This window comes from Saccostrea cucullata, unplaced genomic scaffold, assembly GCF_032062105.1.
Source record: "Saccostrea cucullata isolate Sc308-1 unplaced genomic scaffold, CSIRO_AGI_Scuc_v1 ctg364, whole genome shotgun sequence".
In the NCBI taxonomy this organism is placed as follows: domain Eukaryota; kingdom Metazoa; phylum Mollusca; class Bivalvia; order Ostreida; family Ostreidae; genus Saccostrea; species Saccostrea cuccullata.
The window spans coordinates 229,106-249,901 of record NW_026928969.1 but is presented as its reverse complement, the minus strand read 5'-3'; the positions used below and the strand labels follow the sequence as shown (position 1 = coordinate 249,901).

Below are 20,796 nucleotides of genomic sequence, written 5' to 3'. Positions count from 1 at the left end.
TTCGAAAGAAAGAAAGATATTTCTATCAATCGAAAGAATTAACATTGCAATACATACCATTATGTTTAATTTTGTTTTAGGAGTTCTCTATTATTTGGACACTTTGAAAAAGGAGTTGTTCCAGGAATAATCACTGCTGAGAATATTACAGAGCCTAACAATCAGACTCTAGCACATTTTCATGTTAAAGCAATAGAGAAAGGCACAAAATCTGTCTGTGTACAGGCTAGAAATCTTCATACGTATGTTTTAACCTACATTTTAATAGATTTTTAAAAAATGAAATATATGACATAGAATATTTCTGAATATATGATTAAAATATTTTTAAGAATGGATTTGTGAGATTAAATATATTTGTATTTATAATACTGCAACACAATTCTTATCTTAAGTTTCTAGTTCCAAATCATCATTTTTAAATCAAATTTTTATTTTGTATATCTCCTTAGAAATACGGATGAAATCTGTTTAAAAGTGTTGGTGACACAGGAGACAGGTACGCAAACATTATTATATAAAATTTTTGAAAAATATTTTGTTTAGCAAAGATATTTTTTAAAAATTTCAAAAGTAATTTCTCTCATCTTATTTGTCCAATAATCTGTTTACAGTACTAATGACGACAACAAGTACCCCAACGGTGAGTATCTTTAATCATGTAATATATTTTATTGTTGTAAATTTGCAACTTCTAGATAAGTTAAGATGCATTTTAAAATTTATTTTTCAATTTTCCCGTCAAAAGAACACACCAAAAATTGTTGAGCCCTCTTTGCCTACTGGAACAGTTGTACAATGTGAATTTGGAGGAACTTGTCATTTTCATCTTGTAACGCAGCCTTCGCCCTCTTCCAGTAACTGGTATGATAAAGTTTTAAATATTTCGTCTTATGGTTCTTTAAGATCAGATAGATGAGACATCCCCAGCCATTATCATATATTATCCAGATTTTTCGTCAGTCTCTACATGTCCTAACCTATGAACATAATCCTAACCTATATACAAATAAACCAGGAAGTTTATGCATTAGCATTTCTTTCTAATAAGTTTGTACGTTATAACAGTCATCTTTGTTAGTATATAAATAAAAAATTAAAATCACCTTTGGCATCATTTTAGTCCAGATATAAAAAATATGGCTTCATCGTCAATTACAAAGGTGCATTCGTTTACTTCGGATCATCCTTCGAGCTCCAGTAATACGTGCCATGTTGATGTGTCTTTCAAACCACAGGTACCAGGAAATCACACATTATGCGTTCAAGCACAAGACAACAGGTTGGTAAACAGAGAACTAACTGTCGAATTTCATTCGTCAATTTATCATTCTGTAATAAACTATTTTCTTTAAAAATTCAAGGAAAGAGTATATACTCGATATTTGAAATTGATTTGAATTGTTAAGTGTAACTCAGCTTTCTGGATTTGATTCTCATTGGATTTATTCTTTTTAATGTTTTGACAGTAAAGGCGATCAACGGTGCTGTGTGGTAAATGTAGTAACAAACACCAATAAAACTTATGGTAAGAATATATAAAGTGGTTAAAAGAAATTAAGATTTAAAAAAAGTGAAGGTTAAGAATACAAGTTCGATAATAATTAATAAAAATTGTTACAAAAAGTATGTGTAAATTTACGTATTTTATGCCCCTTAGTTCTCCTGCCAGACAACTGAACATTTCTTTTTTGTTAAAGCAGACAAAAACAAACGACATTGTTGAAGTGAAAAAAATGTTATTTATTGAAGTAAGTGACGAAAAGTAGTAAAATATATTTACAATACAAGAAAGGGGGCCAGGAAAGGGGACTTAAATATAAAGTATTACATATCTTATTCACAATATTGCACAATCTGACCCCTTACCATAATGTCATTGTAACATGATATACATAGAAAAAAAGGGGAATCAACCAGAAGACTAATTAAGAATTCAAAACATGGAAGAATATTGCCATGTAAAGTGTACATATTTCTCGCATAATCACCAGTGTTGGATTGACTTGTGCGGTGTGAGACAGCAGTGTGAGATTTTTCTGTCTTACACTGTGTATTATTACGCCGCAAACGATATTTAACGTAAAAATTCCTTCTTTATATATGGAAATTGTAACAATGTTAAAAAATATCACACAAACTTAAAATGTTGTTTTTTAACTTATTAAAATAAACTTATTTTCGTTCAAAATATTGTCGTACTTTTACTTTTGAAGTAAAGAATATATTTTTGGCTTTATGGCGACTTAATTGACAGACCGTTATTTTGGATAAAATAATGCGAGAAAAATAATCATTCATTACATACTCGTGTGGGATATATGGTGAAATTGAACCTCGGGGCCAAGATTCACGTTCTAGGACTCGACAAAGCCTCGTCTTAGACTGTGAATCTCGTCCCCTTGGTGGAATTTCACTATTCCACACTCGTAGTAATGAATGATACTATTAATCTTCATTTGAGCCCCTTCTAAACATTAAAAAATCTAACATACATGAAAATGCGCTACATTGCTGCCTGTCATCAAAAAAGGTGGGTAAAAGAAAATAAAACACAGCCAAAATCAAATTGCAAATAGGATCATATTAATATAATTCGCTGATTAAAACAAACATTATCCTCTATAATCGTATGGAGGAATTTTTAAATTAATCAGAAATTATTAAACACGTATAGAATTACTGCATATCTTGTTTTTTTTGGTAAATTTTATCCATTATTTATGATGCCATTGTCTTTGACTGAAGGAGGGCCGTGTCAGATTCACCATTGTTACAATAAAGGACGGTGCGAAGCAGATCCAACTACTTCCACTGCTACTTGTTTCTGTCCAGTAGGATTCTCTGATATAAACTGCCAAACTAGTAAGTTTCATCCCTCACTCCAAAATTAACAAACATTGAATCATGCGATGAATGACCTATTTCAGAATTTCTTATCGTTAAATGACTTGACTATGTTCCAAGTGCTCTTTTTTTAAAATCATATACAACCATATAAAGTATAAAATGGATAAAACTTTATGTACGATTTTATTACTTTGCATAAACATCTATCCACACCAGTACTTTATCTAAAACCTTTTTTGTATATTTTAATTTGTTAAGATCCCTTTTTACTCTTTCTCAAATGTTTTCATTATTTTTAGGCAATGTTTCTCCAACTTTTACAACCATGAACACTTCTCTTGTACGTATATTATAGTGTATATTTAAGATATATCCAAGCATGAATTAGCATAATACCATTGAATAAATTACAACAAGCTTTCCCATTATGTTATTAAATAGAAAGAGCGGTGCTTTTTACAAGTAAATTGTCTTGTTTATTTCTGTATATTACATAAATAAATGTAAAGATATATATTGTCTTAGTGTGATTTAGGGTTGTCTTTGTAATTTTATTAGCCCACCATTACCAAACACACATTTACGGACACAGCTGTACCAAATGTTATATCATGTCCTATTAACATCGAATGTGGCATACCATTGATAATAACAGGACCACCTGGCAATATGTAGGTATCTCTTCTAGCATTTTAAAGACTTTGGTATATAATTCTTCAGAATCAACGTTTTTAAAGTTTTCACTAAATCAAAATAAGGTACACATACATTTTAATGTTTAAAGACCGTTTATAATATTGAGTATTATGTTGTTGCAGTCCACATGTAACTTCCAATAGTCCTCTTGTTGACAAACATGTACCAACTTATACCTATCCTGGACCTACAAACAATACTTACCAAACTAACATTAAGGTTCACGGTACTAAGGAGGGAATAAAAGATATTTGTGCACATATTGGGTATGTCATTTTCTTTACAGTAGACAAAGAAATTTCTGATTAATGTGTAAGTGAATTTGCTCGTTCTACTTCTCAACTCATTCTCTACATATTTTATAGTGCAAATGGAGATGAAATTTGCTTCAAAGTAAACATCACTTCTTCAAAGAATGCATCCTCTGGAAAAATGAAGGTACAATATTCAGTTTTACATTTCGTACTGACATATCTATATAGTCCAGTACCCCCCTAACAAAGAGTACTATAGTTAAGTATAGTAAATCAAAGTTTTCACTGTAGTAAATCAAAGTATTTTTACTATGAATTTCGGATAGATATATTTTATTTTATAAACTTCCTACAAATACTTTTCTGAAATTAAAATGAAGTATTCCTTGTATTTTTACATATTTTATGAAAAGAAGTACATCATTAGTATGTTATTTAAGATATATTAAGGCTTTAAATCTTCAAAAAAAAGTTCTAGAGTGAAGTTTCATAGAAAATCAAAATGTCAAAATTGTCACTATAGTTAACTATAGTAATTTTTTGTTAAAGTGCGGCCGGGCCACCCTAACCTCTCTCTCTCTCTCTCCCTCTCTCCCCCCTCTCTCTCTTAGCATGAGAAGGTAATTCAGTGGTTGAAAGATGTTTTTTTTTTAGAATATCCAAGAACCCACAATTCCGGATCTGTCTTCCGTAAAATGTCTGGAAAATACAGTCTGTCACTTACTTGTCCATTCATCAAAGCAAAGCAATGGTAGTTGGTAAGAATTTCTTATTACAATTTTGTTAATATCCAATTTATAACAAAATGCTAAATATTAATGTTCATTTATTTTTAAAAAATAGATACCAAAAACTTTCAAACTAGTATTTGTGATTTGCCTTACATTTTATTTCCATTTTTTACCTTCTCTTAAGCGTACTTCCCAAGCAGGCACCAGTAACAAGTGGGACGAACATTTTAAAGACAGATCTTACAACATTTAACCAATCCCTTTGTGTTACTGATGTAGCAACTCTAGTAAAGCCAGGGGAGACAAAAACCATCTGTGTAGAAACTTCCAGGTTATTTTGATGTTTTTTATGTTTACATTTTGATCATTCTAATGAAAGAAAAAAACAATGAACCTTTCTAATTTTGATACATATAATGTACGTGATTTTTTTCAACAGTTCAGATGCAAGATGTATTACAGTGAATGCAGTGAAAAACTTAACAAGTATGTTTTTTATGTCAGATTATTTAATAAGGTAAAATTATTTGCTTTTTATTTTTATTCTTCATTATATGGTGTTTCCTACATTAAATTTGATAGTAATACTTTTTAAATTGTTTACATCAATGGCTTTTTAGATTCGTCACCTTGCAGTCCAAATCCCTGTCAAGGAAACGGATTTTGTTTTACTTCTGATTATGTCAATCACACCTGTGTTTGTAAGACTGGTCTAGGAGGGCCTAATTGTGAAAAGAAAGGTAAATAAAAACACAACAAAATCTGTTGAGCATAACGATATTTGGATTATATATAATAAATTAATCATTAAATTAAATTAATTAATCCATTTTTACGAAACATTCCTTGATAATGAAACAAAGGTTACGATCTTGAATTATGTAATCAATATAACTTCCACAATGTTAAGATTCTATTCCATCGTAAGACTCCATTAAAAAAATGTTATTTTTTTCAGTAAAACCTAAACCAATACCAAGACCAAGCACAAATTCAACTTCAACAAATGTAAGTAATTTACTTATTTCTGAATATATAACTTTTAAATAATCACTTCATAATTGATATAGATAATTTTTTGTTACATGTAAAACATTTATATCTTGTGAATTTATTATAGACTTCTCCTATATTTGTGGATACAATGTTGCCGAATGAGATTGTGTGCTATACAGCACAAGATTGTCCAATTACTTTGCCAGTAGATGGACATCCTGTAAATGAGTATGAAATTTATTTATTGGATCGGATTTATTGATTTTTTATTATCAAAATGCATGATGTTAGTAGTTTTATCACCTGTTTAACTTCCAGTTCAATATTGGTACACACATTTAATGTTATTCATGTTTATTTTAAAGGAGCTCACTTCTCTTTGGACATTTGGATAAAGGAATAAGTCCTCAAAGTATCGAACTAGAGAACATAACAAGCCCTCTTAATCAAAGCATCGCGCACTTCCATGTAATACCATCTGAATCTGGGACTAAACATGTTTGTGTTCAAACCAGAAACTTAAACATGTAAGTTCATTTCTAATTATTTATTTAACAGTGTTAAACTGTATCAATACACAATAAAATCATATCAAATCAAAGGTTTTTTTTAAAATAATGTTTAGTCAAATATAAAAATTAGTTGTTTTGTTCAAAGTGGGGTCATTTTTTTCTTATATAGAAATACAGATGAAGTTTGCATCAAAGTCAAAATTCTTGCGAATCACACCACAACAACCCCTTCAATAGTGAGTATTTTAGAAAATTTTAATGTATGATGAAACCAATGTACATTTATTATATTTAAAATAATTGCTATTTATTTCATTAAAAAAATGTTCATTCTAGATTAATCCTAAAATAATCTCACCTTCGATGCCCAATGGTTCTGTTCTCCAGTGTGAGTTAGGAGAGGAGAGTTGTCACATACCTCTCTACACAACACCAACCAAAGGATCAACTAAATGGTGCTATTCTATTCAGTTATTCAATTAATGATTAATGTTATTGCAGTGCATTTTCTCCTTATGTAATTGTAAAAGGAATATTTTCATTCAACATTACCCAAATTGTAATTGTTTTGAATTTACATAGAAATAGGAAATTTCAAAATTCACACATTTTTCTCTGAGGCATTGGTTACTGTTAATTATCTTTTTATGAAAATCATGAGAGTTGCCACACATGTTGAATTGAAAAAAAGAAGAAATTATTTTTCTGATCCATTAATAAATTCATATTGTTTAATTTCTACAGTCCTGAAATTGAAAACACGTCTTCTTCCTCCACACCAAATGTCCATGCATTTTCTTCTTTGAATAATATTGGATCTGTTTGTCACGTGGATTTGTCCGTTAAACCGAAAAGGCCAGGAAATCACACATTATGTGTCAGAGCCAAAGATAAGAAGTATATGTCTAATATTATTTCACTCGATGCATATTTAACTATTATCATACTAAAAACCTTCTGTCTTTGCGTGAAGGTTATTGATATTGTTGTTTATTTGCAGTAATGATGGTGATGTTAGATGTTACACTATCCAAGTTGTCACTAACAATAACAAGACATTTGGTAAGCATTTCCGTTTAATTATTGCAGTTTCTAGATTTTTGATTTTTTACCTGCATGATATACATTTTTTTTTATATTTTTATTCGAATTAGGCGGTCCTTGCCAGGAGAAACATTGTCATAATGGGGGAAGATGCGAGGCTGATCCTGTATCATGGACTGCTCAATGTATCTGCCCAGTTGGAATTTCGGATTCAAGTTGTTTGACAAGTAATGATGTTTTTAATTTAAGCTTGTTGGTTATTGATTGAAAAATATTCTTCACGCATAACTCATTTGAATTAAGTTGTTAAGTACAAGATAGGGTAAGAGCTCTTTTTGGCCCTTGATTTTGGATGTCTTACAAAATGATGCAATAGCTTATAAATTAAAACCTGTTGTCACCCCTGCCACAAATTGAGCATTGGTTCTAAGTTTTGAAATACACAGATGTCATAGTGAAGTCAGAAAATAGGTCAATTTTTGAAATTTCTCATTTTCATTAAGATTTGCATCGATTTTACAGACATTTTGTTTCGGAAAACATAGGGCACAAGCTTGCCTATCTACCAAAGTAGTATCAGATGCAGTTTTTATGTGAAAGTCTCAGATGGGCTTGTGCTCTATGTTTTCCGAAGACAAAAGTATCTCATTGAATGAAGAAATTCTATCAGAATTGAGGAAATTCTGAAAATTTCCTACTTCTGCACCCTCTGGTGGCTTCCATGTAAGCTTTGAATCAAAATTAGTGCTGGTTTTAAAGCAAGCGTCATTTTAAGTTCTTAACTACAAACTATAACAATTTTACCAGTGTTCTGATCAAATAATGGGCAAGATTTGGCCGTTACCCTGTCTTGTAATTTGCAATTCCATCTGCAATCATTGGCGTCCTAACATGTGTGAAATTAAGTGGACATCAAGCCGACAAAGAAATTGTTTTCTTATTAAAAGCTATTTATCATCTTTGACATTGTTTTAATTTTGCTGATGATGATTGCATATGCATGGTAACATTAATGACATTTACGATGCTTGTAGATACCACCGTTCCAGGAACAACCACGGTAAGATTGACGATAATTTAATGATAATTTTATATCATATCTTGAACATTGTAAAACTTGACGTATCTTCATGAATTGTGGCTCATAGGTTAATTATGATGACTTGCTTACCCGACACAAGCATACATGTATAATGTATCTTCACAACAGCACGTTCTTATTATCAACAAGGTTTTTTTTAAATTAAACCACACTCCCGGAGAGATACAATGATGAATTTTATTTTTTATATTCCAAATGTAACAGCCTACAATACCTTCCCATAAATTTACGGACATAGCCATTCCAAATGTTATACAGTGTCCTATCAATACTGAGTGTGGTATACCCTTGATAATCACAGGACCTCCAGGTGACATGTATGTATCTTTTCTGTTGCATGTTACAACACCATGTAAAGTCTATAATCAAAATTAAGACGTCAAAACCCTAGAAAATACAGATTCTCATTTGTAAAAAATGTGAAAAATTACGAATTGTAAGAAATATTGTATATTGTATAATTTGTAGTCCAGATGTGAAAACTAACAGTCCACTCGTTCATAAGCCGATACCAACCATAAACTATCCTGGACATTCAAATTCTACATACCAAACAAATATAAAAGTATCCGGTACCAAGGAAGAACTGAAAAAGATATGTGTGGAAATCGGGTATGTCAAAACTTTTAAATGTAGAAAACATTAAGAAGTCTAAGATTTGTATATACTCGTAAATGTATTTATATTTATGATGTAATTTTTAAACTTTTTCACAGAACAAAGGGAGCTGAGATTTGCTTTAAGGTGAATATTACTTCAAAGCATACGCCATCCGCTAATTCTACGAAGGTACATATTAATTTTACGGCTTACAACGTATTCCAGAGGGGTTGTGTTTCTTTATATCCAAATATAAAATAATGTATTTTTTCTGCGATTGATCTCAAAGATTTAAAAAAATATTTATGTTTTCAATTAAAAGAAAAAAGCATGGATATATGAAATAATACTAAATTTACTGGTTTTGTAGAGTATCCAGGAACCAACCATTCCTGACGAGTCCTCTGTTGTCTGTGTAGAAAACACAGTTTGTCATCTACTTATACATTCTGCAAAGTTTAACAATGACAGTTGGTGAGAAAAAGTTGTAATCTTAGTTGAAAATCAGAAACCTTTGAAATTATCATTGTATTGTAGCAGTGTTCTTTGGTACATATAGCTAATGTAATAATGTTCCCTTTGCAGTACTATTCCAAGGCAGTCCCCAGTTACCCCCGGAACTGTTGTTCTGAAGACAGCAGAGACAACATTCAATCAGTCTTTGTGTGTTACCGATGTGGCAACTCTAGTAAAGCCTGGGGAGAATAAAAAGATATGTGTAGAAACATTCAGGTTCTTATGACTTTCTTTTATATTGCGCACAAAAAATGATTTCATCCGTAATACAGAAAATCGAAAATCGACAAAATTATAATTGTTTGAAATCTGTATGCACATCTTGAATCCTTTTTTTTTGTTTTCAACAGTTCTGATAGAAGATGCATTATTGTGAATGCAGTGAAAAACATAACAAGTTTGTACCCATTTATGTAAATTAAATAAGTAAATTATGATTAAATTGTTTCCAAAATGTTTTTAGTTAATACAGATATTACCTGATTTTTTCATATTTTCTCTAAAACAATTATTTTCAGTACATTGTATTTTCTTCATATTTATAGGCAGTTCCCCCTGCAATCCAAATCCATGTCAGGGGGAAGGATTTTGTAGAACTTCTGATTATGTCAATCACACTTGTGTCTGTAAAACTGGCTTAGAGGGACAGAACTGTGAAAAGAAAGGTAATTACTAGTGGATTAGAGTCTGTATACCGTATATCGTGTTATTTTGGCGTCAAAGGTTTCTTTTTTGCTAATTTTTTTTTATTTAAAAGGAATAATCATTTGAAATGAACAGGTCTTATGTTTTAATTGATTGAATGGGTTTTTTACGCTGAGTCGGCATTATTTCATACATATTTTTTGTTTTGGAGGTTTACTACTAATTTTTTATTCATTGCTCTTATCCTAAAAAATCAATATAATATTTTATTTAATTATCATACTCATTCAACGTTTCAATGTATATATTTATAGCATTCTTGGTTATGTCGCAAAAAGTTAACGCAGTAAAGGGTTTTCATTTTCACTATAAAACATATTATATGCGTCTATTGCACCTAAATAATCACGATAAATGTGTATTAATTTTAAGATGCAATCATACCAAATAGGAGTTAATGAACATTTTGACAATTTATTTTCTGATTGTTTTTTTTAATTTTGATGAATTGAAATCAAACTTTTGCCAAAAAAGATAACAAATACCCGATGTACGATAAGAAAATTGTAAAGTAAAAATTAAAGAAATACGCACGCTTACTATCGATTCCCGCCTACATTTTGGAACCATTTAATTCAATATGAATAGCAATTTGGCCATAAAATCTTCGTTGGTAATTGATGAATTGTCTTAATACCAGCACTAAACAGTAAATTATCCATAATTCCAGCTCTTGAAAAAAGGGGGTTAGACGATATTTTCCAGTGAAATCGGAGTTTCAAGTATCACCATATTTTGAAATAGTCTTGAATATGATTAAATGTTCCTTATATCTTTTCTTATACATATATAAATATATGCATAAAATATATTGTTTCAGTTGTAACTCGCTTTGAAATTGGTGGAAAATAAGCATTTTCATCGTTTTTTGTCAATAAACACATGTTACCCCGAGTCACACAAAAATATTTGGTATGAATTTGTGAAATAACATTCCATATTACCTGTAAAAAGGAATTTTAGTGACACGGGAGGGGGGGGGGGCGAAGATGTTTTAAAAATATTTTCCGTTTTCCCTTGATTTCTATAGTGAAAAACACAAGTCTTACCAAAATTTTAAGGTTATCTCTCTTTGTTTTCCCAATTAAGTAATGTTTTATGAAAATCCATATCATTATCTATAAAAAAATATTAAAAATTCATCGAATATATTACATTTTGAAAATTAACTTGGAGGTAGGCGGGAGAACAATACTATCGTTCGCAGTTCTTTTTGGTGTCTTCTATTTAAATCATTTTTAATTCAATCTCATTTCCTTCATTCTCCATTCTACTGCATTCATAAGCTTATTATCTTTTCATCTTCAGATAAGCCTTTGCCAATACCCAGACAAAATACAACTTTAACAAATGTAAGTAGATACGAAGGTTGATCAATTGCTTATCTTCATAAAATATCTCAGTAAAATATCTAATAACATGCGCAACTGTTCGTTATTTTAAGGAACTTCCCGTATTTGTGGATACAATGTTACCAAAGGAAATCGTATGTTATTTTGCACAAGATTGTCCAATTACCCTTCCAGTGCACGGTCAGCCACTGAATAGGTAATAAAGGCTCTTGATAATAAATTACATGAATAATGTTTATTTCAAAAAAAATTCTTGATGACTTTCAACGCAAATTAAAAAAAAAAAGTTGTGAGCATGTATTTTTAAAACATCTCTATTTATTTGAAGGAGTTCATTGCTGTTTGGACATATTGATAAAGGAATAAACCCCCAAAATATTGAATTAGAACACATAACAAGTCCCCTAAATCAAAGCATTGCACAGTTCCACGTGTTGCCATCAGAATCAGGCACCAAACATGTCTGTGTGCAGACCAGGAAATCGAACACGTAATTATTCTCGTATATACATGTGTCTGTCTCATAGTAATTGCCTTAATATTTACACTTCTAACAAAAGTAATTATGTCAAGAATTTTATATAACTGATCAAGATCAATTGCGATGGATAATAAATACGTGTATGAATGATAATTTTTCGTAAAAGAATTTTACAATTTTATCAAAAACTCGAATTGCTTGTCAATGACAATTTTCTTCAGGAATACAGATGAAGTATGCATCAAATTAGAAATTCTTCCCAACGTGGCAACGGCCTCACCTCCTTCAACAGTGAGTAAAACATAATACAATCATGGTCAACAGATAATTATCTTAGGAATCAATCCATTCAAAAATCTACAAGTATGTTTTTTTCATTTATCTGAGGTGAGATGTCGCGTACATTAATTCCCAACATTATCCTTAGACAGATTTCTAAATTCGAAAACGTTTGCTTTAGAAAACTATTCCTAATAAATGTAGTATCTCTTATGTTTATCTACCATTCTAAAAAATTTTCCTTGAGGTGAAAATTTTCTTTTCAAAATTTGCGTGAAAACGTGTATCTTTCACATTTCAATTCATCTCGTTAAAATCATTTCGGCACCCCGAACCTGATGGTAGTTATAGGTTTTCTTTCGCTCCTTCGGTCATTTTTTATGAACAATAATTAAGAAAACCGTGTATTTCAGTGTAAATCACCTTTTGAATTATAGATGTCATCAAAGATAACCTCACCTTCGATGCCAAACGGCACTGTTCTTCAATGCGAGTATGGAGAGAAAAGTTGTCATATACCTCTGTACACGACTCCAGTACCTGGTTCTAACAAATGGTTTGGATAATAAAGCCCGCTTTAAAATAGTTCAATAAATCAGGCTATGTTTTAAATCATTCTTCTACTTTTGAAGACCTGCAAGTTGAATATAGCAATTCTCGGAAACACTTGTTGAACAAAAGCCAATTTCATAATTTATATTGTTTCACTTTGCAGTCCTGATGTGGAAAATACGGCTTCCTCCTCCATTTCTAATACTCATGCATTTTCATCTGAAAATAATCAAGGATCATCACTGTGTCACGTGGATCTATCAATAAAACCGGAAGTGCCAGGAGTTCATACCCTATGTGTCAGAGTCGGAAATAAAACGTATATAATAAAAATCATTTGGAAACAATTATTCTGTTAATTATTTTAATGTTATATATTTCATACAGATGTATATATTTTCTTATTTTTAGTTCAGGCGGGGATATAAGATGCTACACAGTTCATGTTGTTATCAGTATCAACAAGACATTTGGTAGGTAACTCCTTATATCGATAATAAAGGTATCATTGAGAATCTTTGTAGAAACATCTCAGCAATCTGAATGAATGTTTTAACGTGAGGACATAGTATATTTGAGGAATGAATATTATAGCTACCTAGGATATACTGTATAAACATGGATTGGGACAGTTTACGTTTTATACTAGTGTAACTTGGGTAACTATTATCGCAAATCTTGCTTGAAAGGAAACACTGATGCGTTGAGTGACGACACCGATGAATCTGACTGAAATACAATTGCGAAATCCAACAAAGAATCTGATTGGTGCTTTTTTATAGGCCCGCCCACTTTCTCATGGAATGTTTCCAAGAAAGATAGAACAGCTGTAGAAAACGGGCAAACAAGTGGTAGGCCCCTACTTACTGAGCGAAGTATTTAGTGGACCTATGCAATACCTTATCAAATTATTTTGTGTATAATGATCTTGAAATATAAAATCTGTTCTAGGACTGGCAGAAGTTGACTTAAAATGATGCACGTCACCCGGGGCATATTTTTGCAATTGAAAAACACGGCCGTTTTTTCCGTTTTTTCTTCAGTACATCATTAAATTAAACGTATTTAGATTTGGTAAATATATAAGTGATATTAATTATTTTAAAGTGAACATATGAATTATACTCGGCATTACAGTAAAGAGTGCACTGCATGAAAAAAAAACTAACAAGGATTTCGATTTTTTTCTGATCGCTTGTTTTAATATTGCCATGACGACAGTTTAAACAGGTATGCGATTGCACATACACATTTTTGACAGTCGTGACAACAAAACGGTAAACTGGTAAACTTTTGAATAAATCCGATGTTTTACCACACAATTTATATTTTTTCAACAGGTGCTTCGATATTAGCTGGTATGTTGTACTCATTTTCAGTTTGCAACACCAAGTTTGCGAGAATGGGAAATGCCGTGAATATAGAAAATCGGCATAATTACATGTAGCATAAAATGGGAATAATGTGTGTCATCGAACGATATACATGTACCGTCTGCGAAAGGAATATATCACATGCTAAAAAGGGATTTTCTAGTTTAGTCAATCGGTTTTCGACAATTGCAAGGCCGTTGGACGCTTTCCAACTTATATAGGCAAAGGATGGTCCTAATCAACCAATTAAAACGCATGTTTTGTAGAATGAAACCCACGATTCAAATTGTTCAATTGTCAAATCCAATAGTGTCATCACTCAACGCAAATAAAGGTATTTCGGTTGCAGTGTATACTTTCAAGCGATAAATTCAGTATTTCTACTTGTAATTTAATTTCCTATAATTAAGTATAGACAATACGACCATTTTTCGTTCAAAAATGTCTTTAGATTGGGCATATTTTAAAAGTAACGCCAAATGGAATAATGCGTTCTTGACGTTATTCATTGTGACGTAGGTAACTTATATTGTATAACATAAACTTAATCTCTTTTTCAGTCAATGACATGTAACAAGGAACATACTAAAGACTTGATATACTAAAGACCTGATATTTTGACCTGATGAAAAAATATCACATAAAATTATCAATTTAAACATTATATTTCAATTTTTTGGGAGAGAATTATTGATGATACTATACTAAAATACTGTTTTAGGAGATAACACAAGAGAATTTTTTCTGTGTATCAAGATGTTCTTACAAAAACTTGTTGACCTGATATTTTGAATGACCTAATTGATATTTCTAGTGAAGACCTGATATTTTTATAAATGCTCATGACTTTCAATTGAAGGTTTTGAATGACATGATACTTTGTTTAATTCTTTTAGAAAAATTAAACACTTGAAATGGTTTTGAGACAAATATTTTTGCCAGAATTTAAGAAAAAAAATGACCTAATGATTTCGTACTAAAGACCTGATATTTCTTTTAATGATGTGATGGGTTTAAATGACCTGATTTATTCTTATAGTACATTTTAAGGAAAATAAAGCAGATTTCAATGTTAAAACTTTATAAAATTTGAATATTTGGAGCAATTCTATTTCATTACTTTTTTTACGAGTTGCTGCCCTTGTTGGGTAGTACACAAGGTTTGCACAGATCCGTAAGATACCGTATAAGTAGAATTTTTAGCGAGGATTGAATTCTGGCATTATTAGCGAGGGTGCCGAGATCGCTAAAATTGAATATCGCTAAAAATTAATTGTGTTTTATTTGTAATAGCTTCTTTAATGTGCATTTTAACATCGCTAAAATAACATCTCGCTAAAAATAAATTACCAGTTTTTAAGGACAAATCGCTAAATTTGCGTCTCGCTAAAATTTCCACTTATACGGTATGTAATTAATTCCGTGCAGCATTGTGGTATGTTGTGATGGGTGATAGTTAGAGTTGGAGACATCATTTTTGAGAGAAGAATTGGTGAACTTTTTTTTCTTTAGATTCAGTTTTTACTGAACTTGTATACATAGTGAGCGTCCATGAGATCTACTCAACGTACCGTTTAACACTGTCAGTGCGCTATAGTTCATTACCTTTATGCTCTTCTATGTTCTTCTATGCTGCATCGTCTGATGTTCTTGAATACATACTTCAATCATTTATAAGGACATTCTACGCTATAAGTCTCCAACTTCGTCCAATATACATATTTTTTATGACTTTTTATGAATACCTTGGTTGATATTACCACTGCATTACAAATATAACCAGTGTGTGCTTTGAGTGTTCCATTTAAACTTCATCTATACTAAAACCGCACAACGGGTGATAGTAAAGAAAACAGCAAAAGAAATGTGAGTGCCCTATCTCAATCAAACTCTGAAACTTCTCGATCCCCTAAAAAGCAGAAGGAGGTTTCTCTTTCCACCAGCCCAAGTTATGCCAACCCATTGCAATCCCATCCATTCCCTCACATGTCTACGCCAGTTCAACAGATTCCATACGGGCACCCACCTTTCATACCTGGCCACCCAGGTATTCCAAGTCCCGCTTTTGCACCTCCACAAGTTGTTCTCGGTGAGGATAATGTTTTGAGGATTGCTGCGGCCGTCAAACAGGCGTTACATGTGGAGATTTCTCAACTGGTGGTTTCCGAAGTAGCTAAAGCCTTGGAACCACTACAAAGCAGGATAACTAGCCTGGAAAAAGAAAACAAAAACCTGTTCGCCAGCTCGACGAGCTGGAACAATATGGTAGACGCCCCATGGTCCGGGTATCCAGGATACCAGAACACCAGAATGAGATACCTCATCTCTTATTCCTGAAGCATCGGCTAGGGCGGGCATCCCACTCCAGTCAAGTGATATCGAAGTGTCTCATCGAGTTGGGAATCCCAACAACAACAACCGTAACGGTCCCAAGCAGATCATCGCCAAGATGAAAAGTGTTGATCTTAAATTTAGGCTTATTAAATAGTGGGCGAAATTTAAAGAACATCCGGACACAAAAACATCTCAGTGAACGAGGACCTCACTTAATATCGAGATAAGCTGATGTTTATTGCGAGGCAGCTTAAGTAGCCGAAAAGGCATTCCATTTGGTGGGATTAATTTTGAATGAATCTAATGTCAACTTCATATTACTCTGTGCATCTGCCTGTAATTTAACTTGTGTATATTAACATGATAGTGCTTATTTACATCAGAGCGGGGGTACTACTAGTGAGCATTGGCTCACAGATTTCTTTTTCTGCATCATATAGATATTTTTCATTCTTATTCGAATTAGGCGGTCCTTGCCAGGAGAAACATTGTCATAATGGTGGAAGATGCGAAGCTGATCCTGTATCATGGACTGCTCAATGTATCTGCCCAGTTGGAATTTCGGATTCAAGTTGTTCGACAAGTAATGATGTTTTAGATTTAAGCTTGTTACTTAATGAATAAAAAATATTCCTCATGCATAACTTTTTGGAATAAAATTAAGTACAAGGGTAAGAGCTCTTTTTGGCCCTTGATTTTGGGTGTCTTACAGAATGATGCAACAGTTTATAAATAAAAACCTGTTGTCACCCCTGCCTCAAATTGAGTATTGGTTCTAAGTTTTGAAATACAATGAGGTCACAGTGAAGTCAGAAAATAGGTCAAGTTTTGAAATTTCTCATTTTCATTAAGATTTTCATCGATTTTACAGCGCAATTTGTTTCGGAAAACATAGAACACAATTGCAAGCTTGCCTATCTACCAAATTTATATACATGTATTTTATAAACTAGTATCAGATGCAGTTTATGTGTGAAAATCTCAGATAGGCTTGTGCTCTATGTTTTCTGAAGAGAAAAGTATCTCAAAAAATGAAATTCAGAAAATTGTCTTATTTCTGACCCTCTATAGTGGCTTCCATGTAAGCTTTGAATCAGAATTAGTGCTGGTTTTAAAGCAAGCATCATTTTAAGTTCTTAACTACAAACTATCACAATTTTACCAGTGTTCTGATTTTTACATCAGATAAGATGCCAGATTTGGCCGTTACCTTACATTGTCATTTGCAATTCCATCTGCAATCATTGACGTCCTAATATGTGTGAAATTAAGTAGACATCAAGCCAACAAACACATTGTTACTTATTGAAAGCTATTCATCATCTTTCATATTGTTTTAATGTTGCTGATTTTGATTGCATATGCATGGCAATATAAATGACAAATACTAAGTTATTCATCATATTTCGTATTGTTTAATGTTGCTGATGTTGATTGCATATGCATGGCAATATAAATGACATTTACAAAGCTATTCATCATCCTTCGTATTGTTCTAATGTGGCTGATGTTGATTGCATATGCATGGCAATATTAATGACATTTACGGTGCTTGTAGATACCACTGTTCCAGGAACAACCACGGTAAGATTGAAGATAATTTAATGATAATTTTATATGATATCTTGCACATTGTAAAACATGCTTTAAGGAAGACACAATCGTCAGTTCTTGTAAGTTGACGAATCAGAAACCACATTGATTTTAATTTTCATATTCCAAATATAACAGCCAACAGTACCTACCCATAAATTTACGGACACAGCCATTCCAAATGTCATACAGTGCCCCATCAATACCGAGTGTGGTATACCCTTGATAATCACAGGACCTCCAGGTGATATGTATGTATCCTTACTGTTGTAACTTACAACACCATATCAAGTCTCTATATAATCAAAATCCACGACGACTTTATTTTGCAATTTACTGGGGGTAAACTAATTCGCGATGATTAATTTGAGCGATCAAGCTTTTAAGGACCGGTTCGTGGCGAGAAATATTCTTGATGACGAGGTTTTCGTGAACCTTGCGAAAATATCTCGCACGCGAATAAAAATTGGTTTACAGTATTGTATATTGAATTATTTGTAGTCCAGAGGTGAAAACTAACAGTCCACTCGTTTACAAGCCGATACCAACAATGAACTATCCTGGACATTCAAATAGTACATACCAAACAAATATAAAAGTATCTGGTACCAAGGAAGAACTGAAAAGGATATGTGTGCAAATCGGGTATGTCAAAACTTTTAAATGTAGAAAACATTAAGAAATCTAAGATTTACATATAGTCGTAAATGTATTCTTATTAATGATGTAATTTTTAAATCTTTTTCACAGAACAAAGGGAGATGAAATTTGCTTTAAGGTCAATATTACTTCAAAGCAAACGCCATCCGCTAATTCTACAAAGGTACATATTGATTTTACGGCTTATAACGTATTCCAGAGGGGTTGTGTTTCTTTTTATCTAAATATAAAATAATTTATACTTTTTTATGCGATTGATCTCAAAGAGTTTTAAAAAATAATTCTTTGTATGTTTTCAATTTTAAAAAAATGGGTATATTAAAAAACATTTAACCGTGTTTGTAGAATATCCAGGAACCAACCATTCCCGACGAGTCTTCGGTCGTCTGCATAGAAAACACAGTTTGTCATCTACTTATACATTCTGCAAAGTTTATCAATGATAGTTGGTGAGTATAATTCCTACAAGTTCTTGTGTAGTCATAGATGAAAATCAGAAACCATTGAAAGGACAAGGTAGGGTAACGGCCGAAACTGGCCCCTTATTTGATGTAAAAAGCAGAACATTGGTAAAATTGTGATAGTTTGTAGTTAAGAACTTAAAGTGATGCTTGGATTGAAAGCTTATATGGAAGCCACTAGACGGTGCAGAAGTAGGATATTTTCCCGATTTTCGTCAATTTTGATGGACTTTCATTATATTTAAGATACTTTTCTCTTCGGAAAATATAGAGCACGCGCTTGCCTATCCGAGATTTCTGCACATAAACTGCATCTGATACTAGTGTATAAAATATATAAATTTGGTAGGTAGGCAAGCTTGTGCTCTATATTTTCCGAAACAAAATGTGCTGAGAAATCGATTAAAATTTGCATTAGAATGAGAAAATGGACATATTTTCTTACCTCTCTGTGACCTCTGTGTGTATTCGAAAACTTAGAACCAATACCAATTTTGTGGCAGGGGTAACAACAGGTTTTTTATTGAAATTATTGCATCATTCCGAAAGACACCCGAAATCAGGGGCCAAAAGGGGGTCTTACCTTATCTTGTCCTTTATTATGGTATTGTAGCAAAGTTCGTTGGGACGTACAGTTAATGTATAAATGTTTCTTTTGCAGTACTATTCCACAGCAGTCGCCAGTTACCTCCGGAACTGTTATTCTGAAGACAACTGAGACAACATTCAATCATTCTTTGTGTGTTACCGATGTGGCAACTCTAGTTAAGACTGGGGAGAATAAAGAGATATGTGTAGAAACATTCAGGTTCTTATGACTTTCATATTTCGAAAAAAATCATCAGTAATTCAAAATCATAATGCTTTGAAATCTGTATGCACATCATGAATCCCTGTTTTGTTTTCAACAGTTCTGATAGAAGATGCATTATGGTGAATGCAGTGAAAAACATAACAAGTTTGTACTCATTTATGTAAATCAAATAAGTAAAATATGATTGAATCCTTTCTTAATGTCTGTAGTTAATGTAACTATTTCGAAATTTTTTTCCTACATTTTCTGCGAAACAGTTATTTTTTTTAGTATATTGTATACTCTTCATTCATATAGGCAGTTCCCCCTGCAATCCAAATCCATGTCAGGGGGAGGGGTTTTGTAGGACTTCTGATTATGTCAATCACACTTGTGTCTGTAAGACTGGTTTAGAAGGACAGGACTGTGAAAAGAAAGGTAATTATAAGCTGGATTAGAGTATGTTTACCGTATATTGTGCTATTTTGGTGTCAGGAGTATTTTTGATATTTTTTCATTAAAAAGGAATAATATTTGAAATAAATAGGTCTTATATTTTAGAGATTTACTACTAATTTTTCATTCACTGCTCTTATCCTTAAAGAATCATTATAATGTTTTATATACTTATCATACTCATTCAACGTTTCAATGTATATATTTATAGCATTCCGTGTTATGTTATGAAAAGTTAACACAATAAAGGTTTCCCATTTTCATTATAAAACAGGTTATACGCGTCTAAGACACCTCAAATAATCATGATAAATGTGTGTGAATTTTAAGATGCATCCATACCAAATATGAGTTAATGAACATTTTGACAATTTATCTTCTGATAGTTTTTTTAATTTTGATGAATTGAAATCAAACCTTTGCCAAAAAGATAACAAATACCCCATGTACGATAAG

The 20,796-nt window shown here is 32.0% G+C and overlaps 1 protein-coding gene across 1 annotated transcript in view; it reads left to right on the top strand.

The window, feature by feature from the left end:
* The window catches only part of LOC134279461 (uncharacterized), a 70,667-nt gene that overhangs the window by 29,423 nt on the left and 20,448 nt on the right, over positions 1 to 20,796 (top strand). The window contains exons 63-109 of the mRNA XM_062761875.1: positions 81 to 242; positions 453 to 499; positions 615 to 643; positions 749 to 864; positions 1,124 to 1,282; positions 1,470 to 1,528; positions 2,749 to 2,865; positions 3,150 to 3,190; positions 3,409 to 3,521; positions 3,669 to 3,812; positions 3,912 to 3,984; positions 4,455 to 4,558; positions 4,716 to 4,862; positions 4,971 to 5,017; positions 5,152 to 5,271; positions 5,490 to 5,539; positions 5,652 to 5,755; positions 5,893 to 6,054; positions 6,209 to 6,275; positions 6,376 to 6,494; positions 6,784 to 6,936; positions 7,040 to 7,101; positions 7,194 to 7,310; positions 8,118 to 8,143; positions 8,390 to 8,502; positions 8,654 to 8,797; positions 8,902 to 8,974; positions 9,156 to 9,259; positions 9,371 to 9,517; positions 9,652 to 9,698; positions 9,847 to 9,966; positions 11,315 to 11,358; positions 11,451 to 11,554; positions 11,687 to 11,848; positions 12,061 to 12,130; positions 12,556 to 12,674; positions 12,834 to 12,969; positions 13,082 to 13,143; positions 15,987 to 16,308; positions 16,844 to 16,960; positions 18,109 to 18,221; positions 18,472 to 18,615; positions 18,721 to 18,793; positions 18,976 to 19,079; positions 19,753 to 19,899; positions 20,003 to 20,049; positions 20,203 to 20,322. Of these exons, the coding sequence (XP_062617859.1) occupies positions 81 to 242; positions 453 to 499; positions 615 to 643; positions 749 to 864; positions 1,124 to 1,282; positions 1,470 to 1,528; positions 2,749 to 2,865; positions 3,150 to 3,190; positions 3,409 to 3,521; positions 3,669 to 3,812; positions 3,912 to 3,984; positions 4,455 to 4,558; positions 4,716 to 4,862; positions 4,971 to 5,017; positions 5,152 to 5,271; positions 5,490 to 5,539; positions 5,652 to 5,755; positions 5,893 to 6,054; positions 6,209 to 6,275; positions 6,376 to 6,494; positions 6,784 to 6,936; positions 7,040 to 7,101; positions 7,194 to 7,310; positions 8,118 to 8,143; positions 8,390 to 8,502; positions 8,654 to 8,797; positions 8,902 to 8,974; positions 9,156 to 9,259; positions 9,371 to 9,517; positions 9,652 to 9,698; positions 9,847 to 9,966; positions 11,315 to 11,358; positions 11,451 to 11,554; positions 11,687 to 11,848; positions 12,061 to 12,130; positions 12,556 to 12,674; positions 12,834 to 12,969; positions 13,082 to 13,143; positions 15,987 to 16,308; positions 16,844 to 16,960; positions 18,109 to 18,221; positions 18,472 to 18,615; positions 18,721 to 18,793; positions 18,976 to 19,079; positions 19,753 to 19,899; positions 20,003 to 20,049; positions 20,203 to 20,322 (4,970 nt within the window). The remainder of the gene's footprint in view (positions 1 to 80; positions 243 to 452; positions 500 to 614; positions 644 to 748; positions 865 to 1,123; positions 1,283 to 1,469; positions 1,529 to 2,748; positions 2,866 to 3,149; positions 3,191 to 3,408; positions 3,522 to 3,668; positions 3,813 to 3,911; positions 3,985 to 4,454; positions 4,559 to 4,715; positions 4,863 to 4,970; positions 5,018 to 5,151; positions 5,272 to 5,489; positions 5,540 to 5,651; positions 5,756 to 5,892; positions 6,055 to 6,208; positions 6,276 to 6,375; positions 6,495 to 6,783; positions 6,937 to 7,039; positions 7,102 to 7,193; positions 7,311 to 8,117; positions 8,144 to 8,389; positions 8,503 to 8,653; positions 8,798 to 8,901; positions 8,975 to 9,155; positions 9,260 to 9,370; positions 9,518 to 9,651; positions 9,699 to 9,846; positions 9,967 to 11,314; positions 11,359 to 11,450; positions 11,555 to 11,686; positions 11,849 to 12,060; positions 12,131 to 12,555; positions 12,675 to 12,833; positions 12,970 to 13,081; positions 13,144 to 15,986; positions 16,309 to 16,843; positions 16,961 to 18,108; positions 18,222 to 18,471; positions 18,616 to 18,720; positions 18,794 to 18,975; positions 19,080 to 19,752; positions 19,900 to 20,002; positions 20,050 to 20,202; positions 20,323 to 20,796) is intronic.